The following is a 24,583-nucleotide window of genomic DNA, read 5'->3' on the forward strand; positions in this document are numbered from 1 at the left end:
TTTTCTCCGGTGGGTGTTCACGTGGTCTCACTCCTACCCCTGGCTTTCTGGGCTTCTGACTGGAGTGGAGCTTATATTACATCCTGGAATGGTGTTAATATAGATGTGTGTCTAGACAGCCAGTTTTATGAGATATACAGAACTTATTAACGCAGAGTCCTGACGGGTTTGTCTGAGATCAGATAATGGATGGGATGAGATAGATACAGGAAAGCATCTCCCTAAGAAACCCGGCTAAAAGATGCTTGGTCACGACAGGAGATGCTGCGCCATGGAGGAGAGGCAGCCTGAAATGCTGTGGGGTTTTTCTGTCCTTCTATCTCAGAGCACGCTCCTGGGAAACACTTGCTGCCTTTTGCAGACAGTCCACACATCTATGAGTTTCTGTACTATTTGCAGAGACACGTTCCTGTGTCCTAAGACATGGGGTATCTGGGGAACTGCACGTGCCATCGTGTAAGTGTAAGAGACAAGACTTATCCAGCCAGCTGCTAAGTGCCCTCCCCGTCAACCCAGTGGAGGCTGGCCGTTCAAGGCACCTTGCAGGACCTATTTAAAGTTAAAGTCATTATTATTTAATTCCTGGCTAGTATAACATCTTTCTAGTTCAGGAGAAAGAGCTATAAATTGAGAAGGTAAATGGAAGGCCTTTCCGCTCTGCCAGAGCATTTTGCTGTTCTCAGGTTATATGCTGCCTTCTCATATTGCATCTCCTCTCTCTGGCTAATGTGGCTGAATGTTTCTATCTATCAATATTCCCAGTGCTGGGGAGATTAAAATTCATCTCTCTGCTTAGTTTGGCACATCTGAGCAATTTGGTGAAATGGAATTTTTCTTCATTAGAAAGGCACTTCTGCTACCATAAGGGAAAAAGCAGAGTTGAAGCTGCTAAGAAAGTTAGTTCATTAAAATTTAATTATTTTATCCAATATTAAAAACCTGAGTACAGCAAGGTCCCTAGGTAGCCAAAAGGCTAAGAGGTTTGACTCAGACTAAGCACTGACTGGCACTAACATGAATTCTTGACCCTGGGTACGCAGTCTCAGGACCCAGCCTGAAGGTACACCGCAGGAATGGGAGTGGGTGTGTGAAAGAGGCGAACCGCTGTGGGCAACCAAAGCAAAGGGAGCGACAAGCCACGACAGCAAGCACAGAGCACACGGAGCTGTGGTGGGGAGGGAACCGAGCAGAGCCCCGGCCAGCACGGCGCCAGGCAGGGACGCATGGTATCACCCATGTCACGCTGCTGAGTGGCGAGAGCTGAGCTCTCTGCATGGCTTAGAGACAGACTGCCAGCTCCATCCACCCTCCGCCTTCGCTCCCTGATTTCTGCGGCCCAGATGATATTTCCTTTCTGCCAAGGGACAATACTCATTAGTAGCTGCCGAGCACTCAGATATCCTGGTGATCAGAGGCTTTTGTTTCCCCGTGGTTTCTCTCAAAGGGTAAGCTGTGTAACTTTGTCTTTCACTTTTCCAAAGACTCACATCAAAAAAGATGTGAGTAAAAGGGGATTCTACTTATACACAATTTTTTGACAGCTGTTCGTAAAACCAAGTTGCGAGGTTTTAAGTATTTGATAAAACCAAAGCAGCCTGCGCATCTCCAACTTGACTGAACACAATCAGAAGGCTGTAAAAATAAAAATACAAGTGTTCTCATGCCGTTTCAAACCGAAGTAGTTCCGCAGTCACTTAATTCCCATGAAGGCAGAGTTATTGGATTTTCAATATAGAAGTAGCACTGGCAGTTTCTGATCTTTGAAGTTTATGGATGGGATTGGGGCAGGAAGCAAATAAGAAATGCATCATAAACTAAACTGAATTTCAGATTCATGAATGTGTGCAAACAAATTCCCTCATCGCAAATCTTGCCTGTTTTATGCCAGAGTTCAGCTTTACTTGGTACGCTCTGAGAGGTGAGCACTAGCTAGCTAAATAGTCTCTCCGCCAGCAATGACAAGTGTCTTTCCATGAGCAAAGTGTGTCCAGTGACCCATAAACCAGTATGGAAGGCGTTCAATGCTGCCAGTTGCAACCCCACTTATTGCTCACGTTCAATGCTCGGGTCTTTCCTGGAGCTAAGCAAGCTGCGTGTTTGGTGTGGATAAATCTTCACAAAGATCCAAGGTATTTGTGTTCCCATGGGCAATATCAAAGAACTGGTCTTGAAGTGAGAGACCACAAGCACCCTTCTCAGCTGGCCAGCCCCAGAGACAGGGCTGGGAGGACTGGAAGAGGAGTAATGGCAGCACAGTGTGGGAAGTGCCTGCACAGCCATCACTCAGGGCTCTGGCTCTTTGCCTCTGTCAGATGTGACATCTGAAGAGGGAAGCGTCCTCCTAACTGGGCAGGGACAGAGTGCAGAGCCCTTATCCTGTAGGTTGGGAACTTCAGGCTTCACTGATTGCTCTGGAGAGGGAATATTTCCCCCCACTTTCCCTACAATAACTTTCTATATCTTTGCTTAAAACCAGCACGATAACAGCGACATCGCTGCTCTTGCCAGTCCATCTGAAAGAGCTCTCCACTGCCTAACTCTCCGCTTCACACACCGAGGCAGACTAAAACCAGTAGCGGTCTCAGTGCAGGTGCTTGGCTGTGAAGCTCCAGGGGCTCTGACGCTAAGCGTGCAGAAAATTTCTCTAGAAAGATCAATTCAGCACCTGCCATCAGTCTGGCATACAATCTGACAAAGCAGCATCCTTACTTGTTTCACTGAATGCGCTCGGCTCAGAAGAAAAGAAGAGGACGTCGATCAGAGCAGAGGCTGGACCGCCGTGATACTGCTTTAGTGCATTTAAAGCTCTGTCAAAGAAAAAAACAGCCAGGTTACACGCACAGCATGAATTCCTTCAGAGATCCCTGCGCACCTTAGAGCCCAGTGACAGAAGACTTTGGGCACAGATGCAACTCTTCCAAAGCTGAAAAACGTAACTCCACAACAGACTAATCCTATCTAACTGCTGCATCCCCCAACCCTCACACGCACATCCCTTATGCTGGCCAGACTTCCACTTTCTACCCTCACTCCAGTTTGATACAGTCAGACCCTGTGCTGAGCCTTGTCGGCACACTAATTCAGCAAAGAGCTATTCGCTTCTCCTGCCAGGATGGAAAAGGCTCTGCACAGAATCCAGTGAGTACCAGAGGTGATACAACACAGGACCAAAATACATCACTGAGTGTGGGATGAGGGGTGGGAGAGGAAGAGGGAAGAGCAGGACCAGCCAGCAGGTAGATACATTTAGGCTGTTGTGATGCTGTAGGATAACGTGTCCCATTAAGTTATTGCAGTGTGGGTTCCCTCAGTGGTGAGCAGAAAAAGCAAGGCATGTCCACCTGCCCTAGGTGGAGCTGCTCTAGGAGTAAGAGGAATGGGACAAGAAAGGAGAGAAACCAAACCGAGTGAAGTAAACCGGGATCTGTCTCAGAAGAGCTTTTCCAGAACAAACTGGACAATTTTCAATTGCCTTTTGCACTCCTGAGCAGAGTGACTGGAGGTGAACTGCAGCCCCGTGGCCCTTACTTTTTCAGCCTGTTGTAGGTGACATCGTTGGCTAATTTCAGCAGGCGGTAAGAGCTCTCTCGGTCCAAGCTCAGCATGCCATCTCGAGATTCCTCAAAGGCTACAGTCACGGCTTTGGAGGTGACCCGTGTTACAATGCCGGTGGAGAGCGGGTCACCCTGGCCAGCTGACTCATAAAGGCCCACAATGTCCCCTGCAAAAACAAGTTTGAAGAGAGAGCACGAAGCAGGGCAAACATTTTGAAAAGAAGCTCTTTTGGGGAGACCAGCAACCAAGCGTGGTTCAGTGCAGACAGCAGGACCACCATCCCCAACCACAGCTTGTTTCCTGCCAAGGTCAGAATTTGTGTCCAGCCCACAACGAAGGAGAATATCCTTCCCTCAGCTGACAGCACGGAGCAAGAGGACAATTCGCAGTGAGAAGACACCAGACAGCAACTAACCAGCCACCTTCAGACCTCCACACACCGCAGGACTTGGGGTGGAGACCAGCAGTGCTCCCTACAGCCAGCGTGCTTCCACACAGACCTTGGGAGAACCTGACTTCTCCGAACTCTCAGACAAACCATTTTATATCCATTTTATCTTTTCATAGTAGCCAAGGAGTCTGCACGACAATACGTGCCTCCCAGGTGACTGCTATGTGCCAGTCAGCAGAACTAAGAAAGACCAGGGGTTTTTAAGGACTTGCTACAGCTTTTCAGTCACTGTGAGATGATGAGACTGGAATTACACAGTGTCGTGGTGAAATAGAGATTCTGAGTAGGATGTCTGACTAAATTTGTAACTTAGCTGGGGCTCACGTTCATTGAGGATTACATTTGAGATTTACGAATTATGGGAAGCTTTCCTCTGTAAGGTCCACCAGCTCTTACATTAAAGTGCTTACATCCCAGGAATAATTTACAGCTACAGCAATGTTATTTGTCTTTGAAGAGCCCTGGCAGATGCGGTCAAGGCGGGACCCCAATCTGCGTTGAGTCATTTATTTCAAAGGTCAGCAGCTTGGAGGCCTGAGGGACAAAATGCATCAACGAACTGAACTTCAACACACTATGAAACAGTGCCATGGTGTGACCAGGGTCAGAAACAGTCTGGTTCCCCGTAATGCATCTGCTTAGCAAAGGACCTAGCAAACTAAACCAGAAAATCATCTGGTGCAGCCAGCTTCTCTCTCGTGGACCAGTGTTGGAGAGTACAAGGCAATACCCTCACTGCCTAAGGAAAAGAGAAGGGTCTCGGCAGGGAAAAAACAGAGAGCATACTGCAGACTCCCTTGGAACTACTTCACAGTCAAACCCAAGCCCTTCCGAGGGGCAAGCCCGCGCAGCTGCTTACGGCATGGCAGACAGCGTCCTCACCTTCCTCAGACACCTGCACCAGAGGCAACAGCCCAGCTCTTATACTCCTGGTCAGGTTTTCATGGAAGTGATGGCAGAGGATGAGATAAAAAGGGCACTGGCTGATGTGCTGGTGAGTCTTTATTTCCAACAGAAATCCATGTGTGTCAACTAGTAATGGTACCTAATTCACTTCTTCCTCTTCCTTGCCAAAAATAACAGCACAGGGAAGGGTGGAAATATGGCAACTCAGGAAGGAAAAGGAAAATCCACTTTCCGTTTTGCAATTAAAGCCTAAGTAACAAAAGCTCCTTACCTACTGCAAGACATAAGCGTGAACACTTTGGCTTGTACAAAGAATGTCGTGAAATCTTTAATGACAAGGGACCAGGGCTTTGTTTTTGATTCAGGAGGAAAACCAGCACTTTAATCACTGGCAGTATGACCTGCTGCAACATACATGTCTGTAACAAGCCAAGGGAAAAAGAGGCTGGTTTTCTCTAGATTCATCCTGTAGCCATAACATTTTCCCCCTTTCTTTTTTATATCAAATGCTCAGTCTTTATAAATATCACATTAGAAAGATGTTAGGAAGAAGACATTGGTCATCTCTTACTTTACCTACTTTACACCGACAGGAATATCACTTACCAGGCCCAAAACTGTTACAGGGCAGCTCGGCGTCTGAATCGTATTTTCTAGGCTGAAAGGTGATGAGCAGCCGTCCGTAGAGGCCGGTTCTCTGGTTGGCAGCCTGGAGTTTCAGCAAGCAGACGCCTCTGCGCTGCAGTTCCTTCAGGGAGACGCTTTCCTGCCATGCCCTGGAAATCACACACAGGCGTGAAAACCACTTGCTGGACTGAAGCTGAGATTTAAAGCTTCAGAAGATGAAAAAGAGGGAGGAGATGGGCAGAGGATAATGGCAAAAGGGACATCAGCTGGTTGAAGCGTTAGTTTATGTGATCACTTTGTAGTGACGTAACTAGATTGGCTTCCACAGGCTCATTTTGGGAAACAGGGTGATGCTTGCAGAGCCTGGAGAAAAGGTAACATCTGGTTATGTGTATTTTCCTCTCTCCTGTCTGGATGTGAAAAGAAAGGACCTGCCCAGTTACCCACTCTCCTGGTTTCAGCTGGGACAGAGTTAATTTTCCTCCTAGTGGCTGCTGTGTTTTGGGTTTAGTATGAGAGGAGAAGGGGAGCCCCAAGGTGTTGCTGACCTTAGCTTGGATCCTACAGGTGACAGCACGCCCTAAAGGGTGCATCCAAGAGGGATCCCTCCAGGGTGTGCTGGGCCTATAGGGGTGAGTCCAGCAGGGATTGCCGTGGATTGGAGCAGGCCCTATAGCGTGGGGTTTCTATTGGGAGGTGCTGGTTATATAGCAGTGAGTATCGCGATATTTCCTACAGGTGACAGGAGGTCCTATAGGAGTGAGTCAGCAGTGTTTCCTATAGGTGACAGCAAGTCCCTATATGGGTGACAGCAGGGTTTCCCATAGGTGACAGTAGGTCCCAAGGGAGGGCTTATCGGGGTTTCCTATAGGTGACAGAGGATTTCCTATAGGTGACAGTAGGTCCCAGGGGGATGGCCTGTCGGGGTTTCCCCATAGGTGAGAGTAGGTCCTGGGGGAGGGCCTGTCACGGTTTCCTATAGATGACAGCAGGGTTTCCCATAAGTGACAGTAGGTCCCGGGGGGAAGGGTCTATCAGGGTTTCCTATAGGTGATGGAGAGTTTCCTACAGGAGGTGACAGCAGGTCCCAGGGTGATGGCCTGTCGGGGTTTCCCCATAGGTGACAGCAGGTCCTGGGGGAGGGCCCGTCACGGTTTCTTATAGGTGACAGAGGATTTCCTATAGGTGACAGTAGGTCCCAGGGTGATGGCCTGTCGGGGTTTCCCCATAGGTGACAGTAGGTCCTGGGGGAGGGCCCGTCACGGTTTCTTATAGGTGACAGAGGATTTCCTATAGGTGACAGTAGGTCCCAGGGGGATGGCCTGTTGGGGTTTCCCCATAGGTGACAGTAGGTCCTGGGGGAGGGCCCGTCACGGTTTCCTATAGATGACAGCAGGGTTTCCCATAAGTGACAGTAGGTCCCGGGAGGGAGGGTCTATCAGGGTTTCCTATAGGTGATGGAGAGTTTCCTACAGGAGGTGACAGCAGGTCCCAGGGGAGGGCCCATCAGGGTTTCCCACAGGTGACAGCAGGTCCCAGGGGAGGGTCCATCAGGGTTTCCCACAGGTGACAGCAGGTCCCAGGGGAGGGCCCATCAGGGTTTCCCACAGGTGACAGCAGGTCCCAGGGGAGGGCCCATCAGGGTTTCCTATAGGTGACAGCAGGCCCTACAGGGGTGAGTCCGGCAGCGTTTCCCACCGGTGACCCCAGGCCCCGCCAGGACGGGCGCGCCAGGGCCGCTACAGGCGACAGCAGGCTCTACAGGGGCAAGCCAGCAGGGAGTGCCCACCCCCGGCGGTACCTGCTCTGGGCGAGCTCGGCCTCCCGCTCCTCCCGCAGCAGCTCCAGGTGCCGCTCCGCCGCCTCCGCCGCCATCCACCCGCCCCCGCGCCCCGCCGGCCACTTCCGCTTCCGGGGCGGGGGTCGGGGTCACCGCGATGGCGGCGGCAGTGGCGGCGGCGGCCCGGCGGCAGGTGACAGGTGAGGCGGGACGTGACGGCTCCGCTCCGCTCCGGCCGGGGGAAGGAAGGAGCGGGGCGGCGGGGCAAGTCGCCGCCGCCGGCAGTTTGAACGGCGCGGCCCGGCCCCCCGGCGAGCCCCCGCGGCCTCCCCGCGCACGGCCCCTGGCATCCACGGCGGTGGGGGAAAGCTGTGAGAGGGGCACAGGAGGAGTGACTCGGGTCGTACCAGCGTCGGCCTCGGAGCAGCCAGAAAGCTGTTGGGAGGCGGGGGACACACGTTAACAAAAAGGAGAATCAACTTTGCGCCCTTTTTTTTTTTCTGTCCTGCCGTGAACCTTCCAACAAAATCCAGGGGCTGGGGGGTGTGTAGGGACCCATCAGCCCCCTCCCCGGGCCGGGGAGCCGGCCGGGTGTTTGTCGTGGGCTCGGGGGCTCTGCATTTACAGCTGGGTTGGGTTCTGTGCCGGGCGAGCCTGGCCGCAGTGAGCTGTGGCCGCAACAGGGAGGTGGGTCAGTAGGACTGGCCTTCAGAGGTCCTTCCAGTCCCTTGAGTTGTCGTGCTTTGGCTGGTGGGTGGAAAAGGTAATGCTCCTGCAAAGAGGCTGTGCGCAATCTGTCTTTTAATTAAGCAAATTGCTCCAGAAAGTGTATCGTTATCCCTGAGATAACATAGGGATAAATCTCTGAACGTGTGGGTTTAGATCTTCATCTCTTTCTGCTAATTAACATTGCATGCAAGTCCAGCTCCTTTGCCAGAAATGCTGAAGCTATACTCAAAGTGTAATTTAAGTTGTAGTAAACCACTCATTCTTTGGAGATTTGTGTATCGTATGGTAACGCAGCCTCGCTGGGTGAATGTTAGCTCGTGTGTATGTAGCTCTGAAAAGCCTGAATGCGTTTTTCTGATTCCCACATTCCATTGTTGTTACATGATTAGCTACGTAGCTCCTCCACTCCTCTTGCCTAGAAGGAACAGGCATGGCTGGGACAGTGATAACGCAGACACACGAGTCCTAAAACGAAATCTGCTAAATCTTCCAGTTCCCTGTGTTTCGCTGGCGTTGCGGTGTCAGCTTGGGAGCTCCAGGGCCAGTGAGTTACTGGCGCCTTGTCTTCCTGCTCTCTTTTCAGAGTGGAAACTCTGTAAGGCTTAGCAGAAGTCTCTGCGAATCACCTGGTAAATGTGTAATAGCTGCCCTCCCCTTTTTGGAGGGCCCGGAGGGCTGGAAGGGATCCTTCTAGCATCAGTGCTCAGAATTGAGAGTGCGCCACAGCGTTCTTCAGACCACCTGTTCCTCCCCTCTGCCTTTCAGTCACATTGTTTTCCAAGAGAGGTGGGATGCTCCGAGTGTATCTATATTAAATTGTTGAGTCTAGCTGGAAGTGTCACTTGAATTAAATGTGTTTGCAGTGGGAAGCCTTTCTCCTGCCCTCTGACAGCGCTGCACACAACTGATGGGTCCTTTCTCTTATTGTGTATCTTCTTTTGCTTCCCTCTCTACCTTTGCCTGTCGTGATAAAGCTGAACAAAGCTTTTACAGGCAGAAAAATGGTACCACGAAGCTGACCAGCGCTGTGACGCTTCAGCATTGCAGTGATGCTGCCTCACCAGGAATAAAAGCCCAGCAGTTGCTACTTACTTTTAATTATTTTTCCTTCTCTCCCTTTTAGCCTTGTTCCTTTCATCTGCGGTTCGGCACCAGAGTTCCCAGAGCACGTCACTGCAGCAAGGGTAATGTCAAATGACTTTCTGCTTTGCTTTCCACCCCTTGAAATGCTGACTGTCCTTGGTGGGGATGGGGAGGACAGCTTGTTTTTCCTTTGGAAAGGAGACTTGTCTGACCCCTTTGTTGCTTCCCAATAAGTGTTGGACTCTCTGCTTACCTTCACCTTTGCCAGCAGGATGCTTCTGTTGATTTGTGGGGCAGAGTCTAGAGGCAGGTGGTTAGATCCTCCACGGAGGAAAGGGCTGCAGTGTGGGCTCAGCCTGTAGTAGACAGTAGAGAAGCCACTCAAGTCAGGACATTGAAATGCCTCAACTGCAGAGTGGGCTTCAGCTGCCACTCGTCTTTCTAGGTACAGGTGGTCTTCTGAGACAAGGTTTGTCTTCTGCCTGGAGTCTCTGATACCTGATAAATACTGAACTTGCACAGCAGTCTTCATAAAATATGAATATGAGCCAGCAGTGTGCCTGGGTGGCCAACAGCACCCTGGCCTGTGTCGGGAACAGTGTGGCCAGCAAGACTGGGGCAGCGACCGTCCCCCCGTACTGGGCACTGGGGAGGCCCCCTCTCGAGGACTGTGTCCAGTTTTGGGGCCCTCACCACAAAAAACGACCTTGAGGGGCTGGAGCGTGTCCAGAGAAGGGCAGAGGAGCTGGTGAGGGGTCTGGAGCAGGAGTCTGGTGAGGAGCGGCTGAGGGAGCTGGGGGTGTTCAGCCTGGAGAGGAGGAGGCTGAGGGGAGACCTTCTCGCTCTCTACAGCTCCCTGAGAGGAGCGGGCAGCCAGGGGGAGTCGGTCTCTTCTCCCAAGGAACAGGTGATGGGCCAAGAGGGGACAGCCTCAAGTTGCGCCAGGGGAGGTTTAGGATGGACATTAGGAACAATTTCTTCACTGAAAGGGTTATTAAGCATTGGAAGAGGCTGCCCAGGGCAGTGGTGGAGGCACTATTCCTGGAACGGTTTAAAAGACGGGTAGATGTGGCACTTAGGGACGTGGTGCAGTGGTGGACTCGGCAGTGTCAGATTGAAGGTTGGACTTGATGATCTTAAAGGTCTTTTCCAACCTAAACGAGTCTATGATTCTACGAAATGTGGTTAACAGCCCAAGCACAGGACACCGAGCCAGGAGACTTCAGGCTTCATTTGCTTCAATCCTTTGAGAGCTACTTCTTTGCGCCTTTACTTTGTTTGCTGTGTTGGAATCTCCCGCAGAGGAACCTGGCAGAGCTGCAGGCTGTGCTGCTCCTTGCTTTAACCAGAAGGGGACACTGCGGAAAGAGAGAGCTCCTGTGAGCGGCAGCGGGGAGAAATGGCAAGATCTGCTCATTCCGTCTGTGCTGCTGAAGGGTGCAGGGGGGTGGCCTCTTCCCGCTGCTCCTCAAGTGTGTGGGAACACAGTTTGGATCTCTGCCCTGGGACACGTTGCCCGTCATTATTACTAAACCCTGCAACAGACCCACGGAGCCTTGGTCCTTGTGGTTATGTACTTGCTCGCAATTGCTTTGGGTTTCTGTTAAATTAAAGCCCTTTGAAGGGCATTGCTGGCTATTACAGAGTAAATTGATCAAACGCAACTACTGTTGTGTTAATTTTGCCTTCTTTCACTAGCATCTGATATCCTTCCCTGAATATTTTATGCAGTTTGTGCATCCTGTGTTATTTATAGGAAGTGTGGATCTCAGCGCGCAGGAAATTCTGGACTTCCCATTCGTGATGGAGTCAGTATTTACTGAGCAGCACGTTTCTCTTCCAGTTTCAGAAACCGGATACCTTTCTGGCCATGTCATCAAGATCCAGGGTGAATCTCCCTCCTCTTTAAGTCCAAGGTTGTCTTCGTGGTATTGTAGATTCCTGCTTAATAAGGAACAATAATCTGGTGCCTTTTGGTCATGTGTCTCTTTCTGAGTAAAGGCATTTGGCACCTCTCAGGATAATCCCTGAAAGCTGCAGGATGGGCTTGTGCCTCCTTTCCCTGCCCCCTGAAGCGTGTTCCGCAGCTCTAATGAAAGCACTGCATGTGCAAAGTACTGTCCCTCGTTAAAGTGCTGCTTTTCTCGCCAGTTCCTTGGGAACAAATCAACAGTTTGTGTAACTGGCTCTTACGCAGCGATGTAAACAGCTGCCTCTGGTCCTCCTTGTTGCTCCTTGTCCTAGAGATCTTGAAAAACAGCTAATTATAAGCAAGTGCTATTTGCATTTTTTCCGCTCAAACTCACACTGTGAGTTTTGCATAGTGTTTCATTTTTGAATTAACACCCTGTGGCACATTTGAGCAGAGTTAATTGTCGTTTAGCTCTGATATTTTAAGCAGGGTTCTCGTGGTTTGGTGCTGTCTGCACCACTGTCGGAAAGGCAGTGTAAATACCTGCGGTACTGATGGTACAGAGCGTGAGGCACTCACGAGTGAGTTCGGTTTTGAGGCAGAGGATCCCTCCAGTGATAAATTTGAGAAAAGCAGAAAGAATCCACCACGCCAGCTACTGAGAAGATGTTGCTGGCTGAAACGCCGCTGGCAGTTCGCAGTCTTTTGTTGTGCATCGATACTGTAGGCTGCTTGCCTTCAGACCCCTAGTTTATTCACTGAACGGAAGGCGTCGCGTGTTGCGACAGCCATGTACCATTCTCAGTAAGTAAGAAAGCAACATCTAAGTGTAAAAAGTAGAGCAGGCTTCAGGTAGATGTCTTCTGCACAGAGTTTGTCATTCAGGTGCTGGTGCAGTTTGAGCTGTGGTGGTTCTGCGATTGTGTTGGTGCTGAACGATCCTAAAGGGATGTGTCTGTGATGCTCAGGAGTCCCTGGGCTGGTCACCAGGAAGGTCTTTGGAGACTGATGCAACATTTTGAAATGGAGAGGCTCTTGTCTCAGCGCTACAGTGGCAGAGTGTTTGAAGAGAGATGTTATTAAAGCAGTTCTCTTTCACAACAGTGGAAATTACCCTTTCAAGAAGAATAAGGATTTAATTTGCACCTTTTAGCACAATATCTTGGTGCTCAAAGTCATCACGAGGTGCGGTGCTTGTGCTTGGCTGGATGGCAGTGGGACGGTGCATGCTCCTGCTCCCTTCTGTGCTCAACCTGAACCCAGATAGGCACGCTCTGAGAAGTCCTGTTAGACGCCTCTGCTCGTCCCTCCCCTGGTGCTGTCGATTGTAGAGAGACGTGGTGATGGCACAGGAGAGGCTTTTGGGCTAAATGTTTGTGGTATTAAACGCTGAATCGCGGTGGGCGTGGGAGAAGCCGTTATCATTGCCATTCAGGGAATGCAGCTGTAAGTGACAAAAGAAGAGCAGCCTCATAACTCTCCTGTAAAGAACCCAGCTGTGGTCTTAAGGCCCTCTCTAAACTATCTATTTAACAGAGAAGCGCTTCAAAATGTAGAGGAAAAAAGGATGCCTGTGAGTCATTCATGTGTAGCACTCAAGGCTGGCTTAGGAATGCTCATTAGCCCTTCTTCCCCATCACAGGCACATTTCCTCCTCCCGGATGCTCCCCGCTATCCGGGAACTTCAGGGTTTTGTACTTGGTGCTGAAGTGGGCTGCGGAGCGGAGCATTAGTGTGCAGCCTCTCAGCTGTGGGGGAGGTAGAACTCACGTGTAAGCAAGGCTTAAGGTAGGTCTGTTCCCATTGCAGTTGGTGGCAAAATTTCAGTCTGTAAAAACAAGGCGGTGGGAAGTCACTGGCGGTCACTGAGCATGAACACCACTAGCACGTCCGGCTGCAGATCTCCACATCAGGAACAAGTGATAGCCCAGCCTGGGCAAATTTTCAGTTAATTTTCAGTCTGCCATCCTCTGTCCCTAACACTTAAGACCGGAATAGAAAAACCTCTCCTCGCTCATGAGCTGCTACAAAGTGAAACGTGATCTGGGGGAAATTGCATTCTGGCCCAAGTGGGCTTTGGGTTGAGCCCTTCACACTGACAGCCATGAAGTCTCCTGGACAACTTCTGCTCCCCCAGTGGAAAAGCACTTTTTACTTTATCTCCAGCTTCTTTTGCCTTTTTTCTTCTCTTCGTGTTTTATATCTCTTGACGATATCTGTTTGCTACGAGTGAATCTTATCTTATCATTCACAGACTTGTGGCCAAAACGTCTCTAACTTCACCGCCATGGCCTGAAGTGAAACTTCCAGATCCAGTAGAAGAAGCAAAGTATCATACAGGTAAAGGTCTCAAGCCTCAGGTGAAGCCCAGCACTCCAGTATTGCCATTGATGGTTTGATTGAGCATAAATAAGTATCTTCAGTGACTGGAGCTGGTTTTTGTTCTTTGCATTTTTGTTTTTGTTTCATTTCTGGCACGTGTTAGTGTCACTGGATTTGTGCTCCAGCTGCTGCTGTTGGAGGTTTGGGTAGAATATGAGGTTTTGGGTAGAATACAAGGTCTCCTTGGTTTCTGACAGCATGACAGGTTGTAAGTGCCCCTGAGGGATCTTACCTGCTGTCAGGTGTTGCTTTCTAAAGCATGAAACAAGCCTTTTGGAAAGGAGAAAACAATTATTTTTCGTTTAATGGATAAATCAAAAAGCTAAAGCCAGCATAAGCAGTTGGATGGTGGGCACGTCAGAGAGCTGGTGTATTTTAGTGCACAAAACGGAACACTAGAGCCAGCATAAGCACTTGGATGGTGGGCACGTGACATTGCTGCAGAGGTGTGACATAAGGCAGTGAGCAGCTGGGAAGCAGAATAATGTTAGGGAAGGCATTTTGGGCCCCACATCTAGTCATCACCGTTGAACGCAGGCAGTGGTCTCCTGAAAGGAGCACGTGGATCGTCCAGCGGTAGCCTCACCAGTCAGCGAGTGGCCATAGCTGTTTAGCAGCCACCCTCCCTGCTTAGCCTTACTAGGATGTGGCAGCCTTCCACGGGTACTCAGGCACAGGGTCCCCTGGCAGGTGGGGAGGTGAAAATCAAATGCAGAGAAGGTGTGTGCGTCTAGCCTCCTGTTGCCCCGGTGGGGCTGTTGTCATCCGGAGAGGGCTAGGGATGGGAGTGGGGAAGCCGACACGGGTTCGGGGTGTTTCTCAGAACTAGGCAGTAATGAGGCCCAGCGGGTGAATTTCCTTTACACTTGTGGTGGCAATTAGCAGTTGTGTACTTCGTGCAAGCAACGAGCTCCTGTGTTTATTAAGAGGCAGTCTCACTGTCTCCTTGCCTTAGCCTCTGGGACATCTGGGAAGGGCACCTGACTTCTCTGCTTTAGGTGGAGGAGACCCAGGAAGTAAAGGAGAAGAGTCGCTTTACAAGGAGAGAGTGAGAGGGGAGGAGCTGAGTTGTGTCCACCTTGTTGCAGATAGTCAGCTCTCATCTGGCTGAGGGTGCCAATAACTCTGTGTGATGTGCTTTGGAGAGAGCCTCCTGCTCCGGCTCTCGGCTCTGGCTGGTTTTCATCCTGCTCTTTATCTCCTTCATGCTCCTGGGATTGCTGAAGTGACAGATGAGCGTTCTGTCCCTGAGCGTGATTTGACCCAGCAGTGAACCGAAAGCTGCGGGGTCTGCTTTGCCGAAGCCCTGTGGTGAGCAGGGTCCCATGTTGCCCTGTCTGATTCACTTGGGATCCTTGGGCCCGCTGTGATTTCCGTGCCTTGTACCCTCCTACTGTTTATGAGCCTGCATCATTATCTCCTGGCTGTGCTTATCCAAAGCAAACAGCAGCGAGAACATTTGAATTCTGCCTTCTGTTCTCCTGCTGGCAATGGAAACAGCCATGGATATTTTAGGAAGGGTCGCTCCACATGGTGCTGAGATACAAGCCATGCTAGCAATCGAACGCTAACATCGCTTGATGTTTGCTGTCGCTAGAGGTGTTTGGAAGAGTTATCAACAGCTTTCAGAGCCCAGAGCAAAGAAAACGTACCTTTTCTGGTTACAAAAAGATGAGAAAGCCCTGTGGGTAGAAAGTTGAAATTTGACAAGGAAGTAACCCTTGTTAGAGCGTGACTTTACATGGATTTTGTTAAGAGAAAATTGTAAGCCAGCACTTGGAAATTTTGGTTTTGAAACGTTGACCACAGGACTACTGATAGACCTAGATCAGCACTGTAGAGCTGTGAGAAATTTATTGTAGTCGTTGTGCAGTCGAGGGCATACCAAAGAGAAGGGGGTTGTATTTTTTCTCTGGACTTTGTATTAGACCACTCTAAATCAGAGAGAAGGGCTCACAGTGGATTTTTCTTCTGGGACTGCAGTTGCAGCAACACAGAAGCTAAACTCTTCATTGTAGTGGGAACTGCAGCAACTAGTGCCTTGCGAATAATTTCTGTTCTTACCTCTACCTTTAATAGTTGGCATCTGCTGGCTTGAAACTTGGACACTTTCAGAGTGTTCCTGTAAGGGCTGGGTTTGGTTTGACTGGCTGCTAGATTCTTGTCTGTCCCGAATGGCTGTTGTTTTGTTTACATTCCAAGAAAAAAATGATTCAGACGCTTTTGAGGACAGAGAAAAAAAATATCTATTTTTCCAGTTATAGGAAAGTTGCTCTTTTTTCTGAACAGCTGAAGAGGGTGGAAAGCTACTATTTGGCAGGGGAATGGCACTCATTAAGCAATACCTTTTGATGTTCCCATCAAAATTGGGCTTGGCCTCGCTGCGCAGGAGGCTGGTCACAGAAAGCTGGGTTGGGTCACGTGTAGGACCTCGTCCCTGGGATCTGTACTGCTGCTGGCACCCGCGCTGCAGGCAGGTGCGTGTGGGAAGAGAGTTTCTGGAAAAGAATGAGGGAAAGGTCTGTCTTGTCTCTGCCACAGGTGGGGTTCTCAGGCCAGGCGTGGGTAGTTGGGAGCCCTTTTTCCTGTGCACGGTGCCAAACTGCTCCTGATGCTCTGTCCGCCTTAGGCGGTGTTCAGACTCCTGCGCCTTCTGCGTATTACTTGGAAATTGAGGGGAGCTGCCTTCCAAAAGTAGGATGCATGGACAAGCGCTCTTTTCTGGAATGCTTTATATCTGAATACAGTGCATGTTAGGATGCCTGAGAAACAGGCTGAGAAGTCAAGTCTTAGATTAGCTACACGATATATATATTAGGTGTTTACTTATGCATGGGTTTGCCAGCAACTAATATACAAATAGGTCATTAAGTTTACGAAAGGGAGGCTCACATGTCGTAGGAAACAACATTGCTGTTGATCTTTGCTTAAAACTTCCCAGGAGAGCAGGGTTTTGGTGGGAGAGCAGCGTGGCTGAATGGCTTTTGAACAGCTCTTCGCTGCTTGCTGGGTTTTCTCCCCTGATTCCTTCCCTGCTGTTTGCCAACAGAAGTGGTACAAAAGGTGAACAAGATGATCGCAACGGGGCAGTACGGAAGGCTCTTTGCTGTGGTCCACTTTGCCAGCAAGCAGTGGAAAATAACCAGCGAAGACTTGATTATGATGGACAACGTGCTGGAGGCTGAATGTGGAGACCGAATCCGGATGGAAAAGGTGACGTGCCTGTGATGCCATGCTGTGTATGGGGCCAGAGCAAATTGCCTGCGAACATTCCCTGAGGCAAAACCCATAACTGGTTTTTAAAAACAAGTCCTGCAGAGCTCCTGTTGGATCTTCTGCTCCCACTCCAGCTATGTGCTTTGCCTGAGTTTTGTTCCAATTTCAGCTACTCTGTTAGTGATAATGTTATTGTGATTTCTGTGAAACAGGGTTGGAATGAGTCGTGCCAGACTCTGTTAGGAGACAGATTTCTGTTGTACTAACTTCATCCAAAACCGAAAAATTACAGTTGTTGTTTCTAGAGACGGCAGCTAAAGACTGTGTTTACCTTAAGCCTCTAACACCCAAAATACTTGCAGTGCTCCCAGAGGGACTGTCACTGCTCAGTGCTTTGCAAGATCCTTATCGCACTGAGTGCGTTGGGTGGAGGGAGAGGGATGGTGCGTGAAGGGGAGGCGTGCCAAGATGCAATTCCGTATCTTTGTCCTTAGCCTTGGTTAACTAGCAGGAACTTGTAGAGGCTCATTAATCCAAATCTTAAATGAAAGGTTATGAAGCGGGATTCTGTTGGCTAAACGTTTGTTGTTAGAGCCCAGTGAGCAGCAAAGGAGAGCTGGGCAGTTCTACTCATCCGTTGCTTTGAAGCCCAGTTTTGAGGCAGCTTTTCTGGCATGCTTTCGGCTGTGTCCTGCATCCTTGTGTACAACAGAGAGAGCAGCGATTTGCACGGAGAGGCAGCTAGGAAGGCAAAGGTCTAGGTGGGAGTGAAGAAGGTGAAAAATTTGCCTAACCACCATAACCCTTCGGGGACTTCACTGGCAAGTATCTGTCTAAAACAAAAGTCAGAACATCTCATGGCCATTTGTGTGTTGCTTTTGACTGCTGCCATACAGTCAGCGTGGGGAAGGAGGCAGTCTGTAAGAGATGCTGCCTCTTCTCCCCATACCCTCTCTCTTACCCTGCCTGCTCCTTTAGATAGGCTGAAGTGCCCTGAAACAAAGGGGCTAGAACCTGGGGTGGTGCATCCCCCCCGATGTTCATTTATTGCCTGCCTTGAGGCCTCATGGAGGAGAATGAGGAAAGTGGTTTTTTTACTGGGATACATAGCAATTGCTATAAAAATCCAAGGATTCTAGGAGCTGCCATTCATCCGGATCCCACGCAAGGCATATTATTCTTCTGCCCTGTATTGCCTGTCATATCCTTTACAACTGCTGGCGAGCCAGAACAGAGAGGTTCAGCGTGTTCTGATCAGCGTGAAAGATACTTGTAAAGCATGTTTCCGTAGGATAAGCTGTCCTGGAGACTGTCTGTTTAGTGAACCTTTTTCTCACTCGTTAGCTGCCTTTCCCCACCATTCCTCTCCAGTAACAGTGTCAGGTTTGAAACTTGTAAAGGCCTATTTTTAAGCAGTTTGACTCCTTTGTGGTGACTGTAGAATTTGGAAGATATTGCTTGCATTTCTCCTGGGACAATGAGCCATATGCCTGATTTATTTTCCATAGGTTTTGCTGGTTGGTGCTGATGACTTCACGCTTATTGGAAGGCCTCTCCTGGGGTAAGATGTCTCATACAAGAATTATTTTCAGGACAATTCTTGTACTTAATTGTAGCTTCAGGGCTCCTACAGTTCCTGAAACTGAACAGAAACCTGGATTTATCAGCACTAGCTTTTTTCGCAGCCCTGTGGCTTTTGAAAGCATCACCAGTAAACCAAGCTCGTCAGCCCCTGCTGACTCTAACCATTGCCACGGTGCCAGGACAGAGCAGCAGCACCCATTGCTAAGGTAACTGCAGGATATTCACCTCTGTTGGCTTGGATCTTTTTTTCATAAGTTTTGCACAAACTAGCAGTAAATCTTGCCCTTCGACATCTTTACTCCCGTAACCTAATTCCAGTGATAGTCATCTCAGAATAAGCCAGAAATCCTTGCCCATCTCTTAATCTCTTAATTTGACTTGGGTTTTCTAAGCGATTTCCTTCTGCCCTTGTCTTAACCTAGCAGGCCTTAATCTTAATTTTAGAGTTCCTAATTTTCCCTTCCTCCTAGTCACATAGTCCAGCAGTCACAGAGCTGAGGAGAAGGAGTTTACCTGCTTGGCACCCTCTCCATCCCAGTGCTGTAGCAGCTGCTATGCACGCTGGCAGAACACCTGGTCCTTCCTTTTCTTTACCCAAAGGACGTGGTGCGTGGCCCAGGTGTTACTGCTCAGCTCTTAGCACTAGCCAGGAGCAAAGTCAGGGACTACTTTTCTCCCCAGGGCAAGGGGTTTTAGTGGTAAAACGCAAGTCAAGATAAGGTGGGTTGTGAGTGCCCGAAGTGTCCTGAAGCCCTGGCTGTGGGCTGGCTGCAGCCTAAGCCGCGCCTTTAGGCCTTGGCTTCAACCGCAGCAACTTTGGCAGAGGGTGGTCAGGTAAAGAGGAGCTTGCACATCTGAGACATTTCTTGGTGGCTTGTGGATTCAGGTTAGAAATACCACGTGGTGTGAGATTGGTCTTACTTCTGAGTGTTTTCTGTGCTACCAGGGGGCTGTTGGTATCTAAGAGTTACTTGGGACACGCTCGCCTGGTTGGTAACGTGTGCAGTTGTACCGGTGGTAACTGCCTCGGGTTCCCAGTGTTAGGCGGGATTTTGAGGGCCGCCAGTCCTTTTAACAGCACTGCAAAGAGATCTGGAATAGCAGATCGTCGGGAGTCTCTGAATTACTGCAGATACTGCACTTGTGGAAGATTTTAGGAAGGGGAATTTCACTATTAGGACTAGAAATGCCATCTTGCAGAAATTCAAATAAGAGCCCAAGTTCTGCAGACAGGGATGTGCCACGTCAGGCAGTTCAGGAGCACCGTCCTTCACCTGGCTCCCTTAACTAGCGGCCCTGGGGGGGTTCTTTGCAGCTCCCAGTTTGTGTGCGGGACCTGGCATGCAGCCTGAGAGCCAGGAGCTCTGGGGCAGGAAGAAAAACAGCCGCTTGGTTCCTGCAGGTGCTCCAAGTGCCTGGGAAGCGGTGGCACTTGTTTAAGGCCGACCAAACTGCACCTCTGCAGTGTTAGCCTGAACCCCGGTGACTTTGGCAGAGGAGGATCAGGAGGAGGAGGAGGCGGCTGCCCAGGCAGGATGAAGGGCTGGTGGGGAGGTGCCATCCTCCCTCCGAGCCACAGGGAACCCTCCTGGTCCCAGCTCTCCGACACGGGCTGAGGAGAGGAAAGCAGAACACAGCGTGGCACAGGCAACGGGGACTGCAGTTCCTTCACATAGTTCCCAGTTGTGCCTAAACCACAAACATTTTGGAGGGGAGATAAGAGCTTGGATGCGAACAAAGGCGGTTTTGTTTTTTCTGCTGTTTTAAAAATAAACACATCAGTGAATGCTTGCACCAGTGTCTGCGTAAGTCCATTGCAGCTGCACTCCCTGTTCAAACTCGGAGGCCGGTAGGAACTTGGCCTGTTTTGGACAGATGGTCATGTTTTAATTTTCTGTAGCAGTCAGATACCTCCCAAGATGACTCTCCTCTAAAGCCTTAAAAAAAACCCAACAGTGCAACAAAACATATCTGCGTGGCAGAGGCTATTCTGGGAACTTCGAGCTGGCTTCTGCTCTGGAGTCTGTTGGGGTTTGTGTTTGTTCAAGTAACTTGCTGCCTGGTCGGCTGGCAGAAGGGTATCGAGCAGTCTGCAGTCGGACTGTAGCCGTTAGTTTAGCCATATAATGCAGGAATTATTGTGCGATTTTAAAGCTGTGATTGGAAGTGAGCATAACCTGGGGCAGGTTTGCATTTCAGGGCACGGGTTGAGTGGCCTCAGCTGTTTTAGACCTGAGTGAAATGAATGGTGCCTCTGTGAGAAAGTTTAGCTTGTTTCTAGGGCAAGTACAACTGACGGGAATTGTTTCCTCTGGCTGAACCCTGCTCTTTCTCCTGCCACCTGCCCGTTTTTGCAATGGCTTCAGTGGAAATGACACCGAAGAAATGGCTGTTCCTTTCCCAGCCAGCCAGCCTGGGATTCGGTTACCTTCTGCAGGGAGCGAGCGAGCTTGGCAGTTGGAAGTTATTACCTCTAAGAGTTATGATGCTTTGGCGTTATAGGTTGTCTGGATCTTTTTCACTGCTTAATGACAATAGCTTTCAGCACAGCTTAGATCTATGAGATTTCAGTGTGAATTTTTCTTGCCTCCTGCAAAAATCTCATCGATGTGCTTTGTCATGAAACAGTTTGCTGCTGAAAGCAGCGGGCCTGGCTGTCCCTGTCAGACTCTGGGAAACGCGTGACCCCCTTTTTATTTTTATGGACATTCCAGTCATACCTAAAACATTTGATAAAGATGGTTGGTTGTTGGGTTTTTTTTTTCTTGGGCTCTATTTTGCTGAGAACTTTTCTGTTCATGTGCACTTCAGCAGCAAGTTGGTTTGTGCTGGGCTTCAGCCCATCAGCCAGCAGGTCCTGGTGCTCAGTGCAGCGGAGGAGGACTCACCAGAGCTCATTGACTTGCAATGTCATATGTCCAACTATGTCTCGACAACACCCTTTAAGATTTGCCTGAAAGCATGCCAACACCTACGAGCAATGTGGGGGGACACTTACCTACAGATCTGCGTCAGTGTTTCTCCCTCTGGCTGGGTGCTGCCCGAGGCCTCGGACAGCTGGTGTGGTCCAGTGGCGAGAGCTGTGTCAGGGACAGCTCGGCTGAGCTACTGCAAACCCCGGCTCTCCTGAGAGCGCACGGAGATTTCAGTGGCCGGGTCACTCTGTCTGGCCTGGCCGCTTTCCAGTTTTCCCATGTGATCGTCTTTACTGAGTTTCTGACGTGCCTTTACAGTCCCAGCCTGTGAGAAGTCAGTGGGAGTTGAGCTTTGCCTTCAGTGGGCCGGCATCAGCCCCAGAAAGTCTAGCTCCCTAATTAGAGAAAGTCTAGCTCCCTAATTGGAGTGGTAAAGCACGGCCAGCCCCTGGAGGGCAGCTCGCTTTTTGGGTTCTTCCCTAGCGTTGCAGGGCTTGCTGTGTATTCCAGTGGTGCTGCTGGGTCCTGTCACTGGGCTGAGTGTGGGCAACAGCCTGTAGCTGGGATGTCAGGGTCACCCAGTGGCCTCTTAAAAGCTAGATTATCTTACGTCTGTTTTCTTCTGGGCTAGTCGCTAAATGCAGATGTGTCCGTTTTCTCCTCTGGCTGTCCTTCCCTCCTGCCTCAAGGATTCAGTCTCTGACATATATATTGCACCCCAGAGAGCGGATGTTAAGAGAGATGGTAAATGTCTCCAAGCCTTTGGCCTCCTGGTGACCTTGCTGGAACAGTTGGGCTAGATGGCCTGCCCCCCTTAAGTGCAGACAGAGTCGTTTGTCAGGAAAATGTTCTTTAAATGTCTTCCAGCGGCGAAGTGAGCATGCTAATGAGTTTTTAATGGTATTCTGCAGTGATGCTGCATGAAAGAGTGTCTCTTCCCCCTCCATCGTGGCTGCTGATTAAAACCACACTTTCCAAAGCTTCAGTCTGGCTCTTGTCTGGAGGCACTTTCCGTCCCCAAGAGGAGTGGTGTGCAGACAGGTAGCCGGTCCTCCAGCGCCTGCTTCAGACCGCCTTTTTTTCCAGCTCTGGCATTTTTCACATAGCAGCTGGAAATCCCAGCGCTCTTTTCCTAACTTCATCAAGACTTCTCTCGGAGCTCCGCAGAGTCGCTGGGTGGGCGGGCGGTGTGTTTGTGTGTGTCAGGAAGGTAATGTGGAAGGACAAGTCAACCTGTGATTTTACTCACCTGCGAAGGGACTACAGGCCATATTCTTCTCTTCATCTCATCTCCGCTCTCGGGGAGGGAGGATGTTTACTTGCTGAGAACTTCCCCGTGTAGAAATGAGATCTAGAAATAATTTGAGTCTTTGAGTGGTCTCACCGCTCAGCCTGAGCTCCCCCAGCTGCGGGGCGGGGAGCAGTCCCTGAAATCCTCGGTGAGTCGCCGTCTTCTCTGCCAGTTTGGGGTAAACAAGCAGGACAGACCCAGAGTGGGAGGCAGGAGAGGTGCGTGTGGGAGGAGAAGTGACTTGCTGCAGCAGCCCATTAGCTGTGCTTCCTGCTACAAACAGTGGGCCAGAGCTCCTTTCACCGAGCCTTTGCCAGGACTTATCTAGCGGAGCAAGGTGAGAAGAGTTTCTTCCAGCTGCCTGTGATGCTTTAGGAGGAGGAAGGACTTTTGTGGTGACCAGCATAGCACAGGAGAAGGGGCTACGGGGCGTTTAGCCTGTACTATGAGCAAAGACACGAGCACATAAGATCATGTGAACGTGCCAGGGGAATTTATCTTACTCTAATCCTACAAGTTCCTGCAGGTTTGTCATCTCCCGCTGCCTCCATAGCTGTTTCTGATCTTATCCCTCACCTGACAGAGAGGTGCCGCCCTGCAGACCCTCCCGTCGCTTGGCTGATGCGCGTACAGCACCTTGAGGCTTTTGGTTTCGCACCAGGAAGCCAACAGCCTGGCAGGGTTCCCTCCTTCCTTCGTGACTTTGTAGGGTCTGGGCCCTGTGAGGCAGGATGTGTTCCTCTGCTTGAAACCTCCTCACCGATAGGAGGAGAATGTAAATAATTAAAAAGTGATACTTTTAAAATTTATTTTTAAGGAAAGATCTCGTCCGTGTGGAGGCTACTGTGATTGAAAAGACGGAGTCATGGCCAAAAATTAACATGCGCTTTTGGAGGAGGCACAACTATCAAAGGAAGAAAAGTAAGATGAAAGGAATCCAGGGCTTCCTTCCCTGCTGTGTTGTTGCTGGGTCCGGGAGGGGGATGTATCGTGACGCGAGGCAGCGCCTGGGGAGGGAGCCTCATTCGCCGTGTCCCCGGGGCCCCTCCTGGCATGGCACCTCTTCCCCAGCCCACTGTATTCGGAGCACGGCGCCTTAATATTCCCCTGGGCCGGCACCCTTCGTTAGGTGGCCTTGCAAAAGACCTTGCTGAGAAAACAAAAATAGCCTGGGCAGAAAAGCAGTCTTGTTCCCTTTCCAAAGCCTTAAATAATGGAAATGTCGTCACAGATATTAGCATGTCTGAACAGTGTCCTGTGCCAGGCTCCTGGACTCCCCACTGACTGCCCCTTCTCAGGTGCGACCGAGAGGCAGAATTGTGACCGCTTTTTTACAGAAGGGATGCTGAAACCTTGGCCAGCCTGACACAGTCCCACGGGAGCTCTGCCTGGCCCTCCCGTTCCTGCCACGGCAGTGGTGTCCCGCCGTCCCGCCAGCATCGCCGGCACCCCTGGGAGCCCTCCCGCCCGGGCATGCCTTAGGCTCACGGAGCTGAGCCAGCAGCAGCCTTCTGACAGGTACGCAACAGGATTTTGTGCTGTCATCTCATCTTTTGTTTCTTTTTTCTCTTTTCATTCTTTTTCAGTCATCGTGAACCCGCAGACTGTCCTCCGGATAAACACCATAGAAATTTTCCCCTGTTTGTCATGATTGATTGATCGGGTGTTGCGTGTCTCGCGTTTATTATTGCTTTAGGCAATTATGGAAATAAAACTGCCTTGTCATTGGAAAGTTCTGGACTTCTTGCTGTTGTCGGAAATGGAAATCTAGATGTAATTTCTTTTTTAAAAAAACGAAATGAAATATTCTTTTTAAACTATTATTCCAGCCTTGATGGTGTTTATTTCTCAGGAGTTTTAAACAGCCCAGGACCCACTAGCAGCTGTCAAGCTGTTCCGCCCCAGCTGGGTCTGCCTTCGCCTGCACCTCTCTGTACTGTAGGAATCCGGGCTCTCGGCTGTGTCTTAGAAATACCTTGGGCTTTGCTGGTTGTGGAAGAAAAGGGCCGTCTGCCTGCCCGCTCCCAGAGGTAAGGCTCTGAGCTGCAAGGCACGACCCGTGTGTAGAATTAGTCGATGGAAAGAGCCCGTTGCTGTGCGTAGACATCGGTGTCCTCGCGAGCGTCCCTACCCTGGGCCTGCGAGCACATGC

At 50.1% G+C, this 24,583-nt stretch overlaps 2 protein-coding genes across 4 annotated transcripts in view; one reads left to right on the forward strand and one right to left on the reverse strand.

The window, feature by feature from the left end:
• The window catches only part of IGHMBP2 (immunoglobulin mu DNA binding protein 2), a 45,510-nt gene extending 38,057 nt beyond the window's left edge, over positions 1 to 7,453 (reverse strand). The window contains exons 1-4 of the mRNA XM_054198274.1: positions 7,341 to 7,453; positions 5,519 to 5,688; positions 3,529 to 3,721; positions 2,710 to 2,807 (exon numbers count right to left, since the gene is read on the reverse strand). Coding sequence (XP_054054249.1) covers positions 2,710 to 2,807; positions 3,529 to 3,721; positions 5,519 to 5,688; positions 7,341 to 7,414 — 535 coding nt within the window. The 5' untranslated portion in view covers positions 7,415 to 7,453. The remainder of the gene's footprint in view (positions 1 to 2,709; positions 2,808 to 3,528; positions 3,722 to 5,518; positions 5,689 to 7,340) is intronic.
• Positions 7,427 to 24,254, forward strand: MRPL21 (mitochondrial ribosomal protein L21). Of its 3 annotated transcripts, XM_054198276.1 has the most exons (8): positions 7,428 to 7,519; positions 9,172 to 9,232; positions 13,298 to 13,383; positions 16,475 to 16,638; positions 18,150 to 18,202; positions 18,327 to 18,431; positions 23,249 to 23,352; positions 24,018 to 24,254. In XM_054198276.1, exons 1-8 carry the CDS (start codon positions 7,477 to 7,479, stop codon positions 24,080 to 24,082), a joined length of 681 nt encoding a protein of 226 aa, XP_054054251.1. In that variant the 5' UTR covers positions 7,428 to 7,476; the 3' UTR covers positions 24,083 to 24,254. The 3 variants fall into 3 exon arrangements, with proteins under 3 accessions (XP_054054250.1, XP_054054251.1, XP_054054252.1); XM_054198275.1 differs by lacking the exons at positions 23,249 to 23,352; positions 24,018 to 24,254 and adding an exon at positions 19,628 to 23,241 and having other exon boundaries at positions 7,427 to 7,519; XM_054198277.1 differs by lacking the exon at positions 18,327 to 18,431.
• The last annotated feature ends 329 nt before the right edge of the window (positions 24,255 to 24,583 follow it).

Source organism: Rissa tridactyla, chromosome 4, assembly GCF_028500815.1.
Source record: "Rissa tridactyla isolate bRisTri1 chromosome 4, bRisTri1.patW.cur.20221130, whole genome shotgun sequence".
Classification (NCBI taxonomy): Eukaryota; Metazoa; Chordata; class Aves; order Charadriiformes; family Laridae; genus Rissa; species Rissa tridactyla.

Bases quoted from the DNA above. Each gene is read 5' to 3' on its own strand.
- MRPL21 (XM_054198275.1), top strand. From the start codon at position 7,477: ATGGCGGCGGCAGTGGCGGCGGCGGCCCGGCGGCAGGTGACAG. The intron at 13,384-16,474 runs GTAAAGGTCTCA...GTTTGCCAACAG, and splicing joins AGAAGCAAAGTATCATACAG to AAGTGGTACAAAAGGTGAAC. The intron at 18,432-19,627 runs GTAACTGCAGGA...TGGTTCCTGCAG, and splicing joins CAGCAGCACCCATTGCTAAG to GTGCTCCAAGTGCCTGGGAA.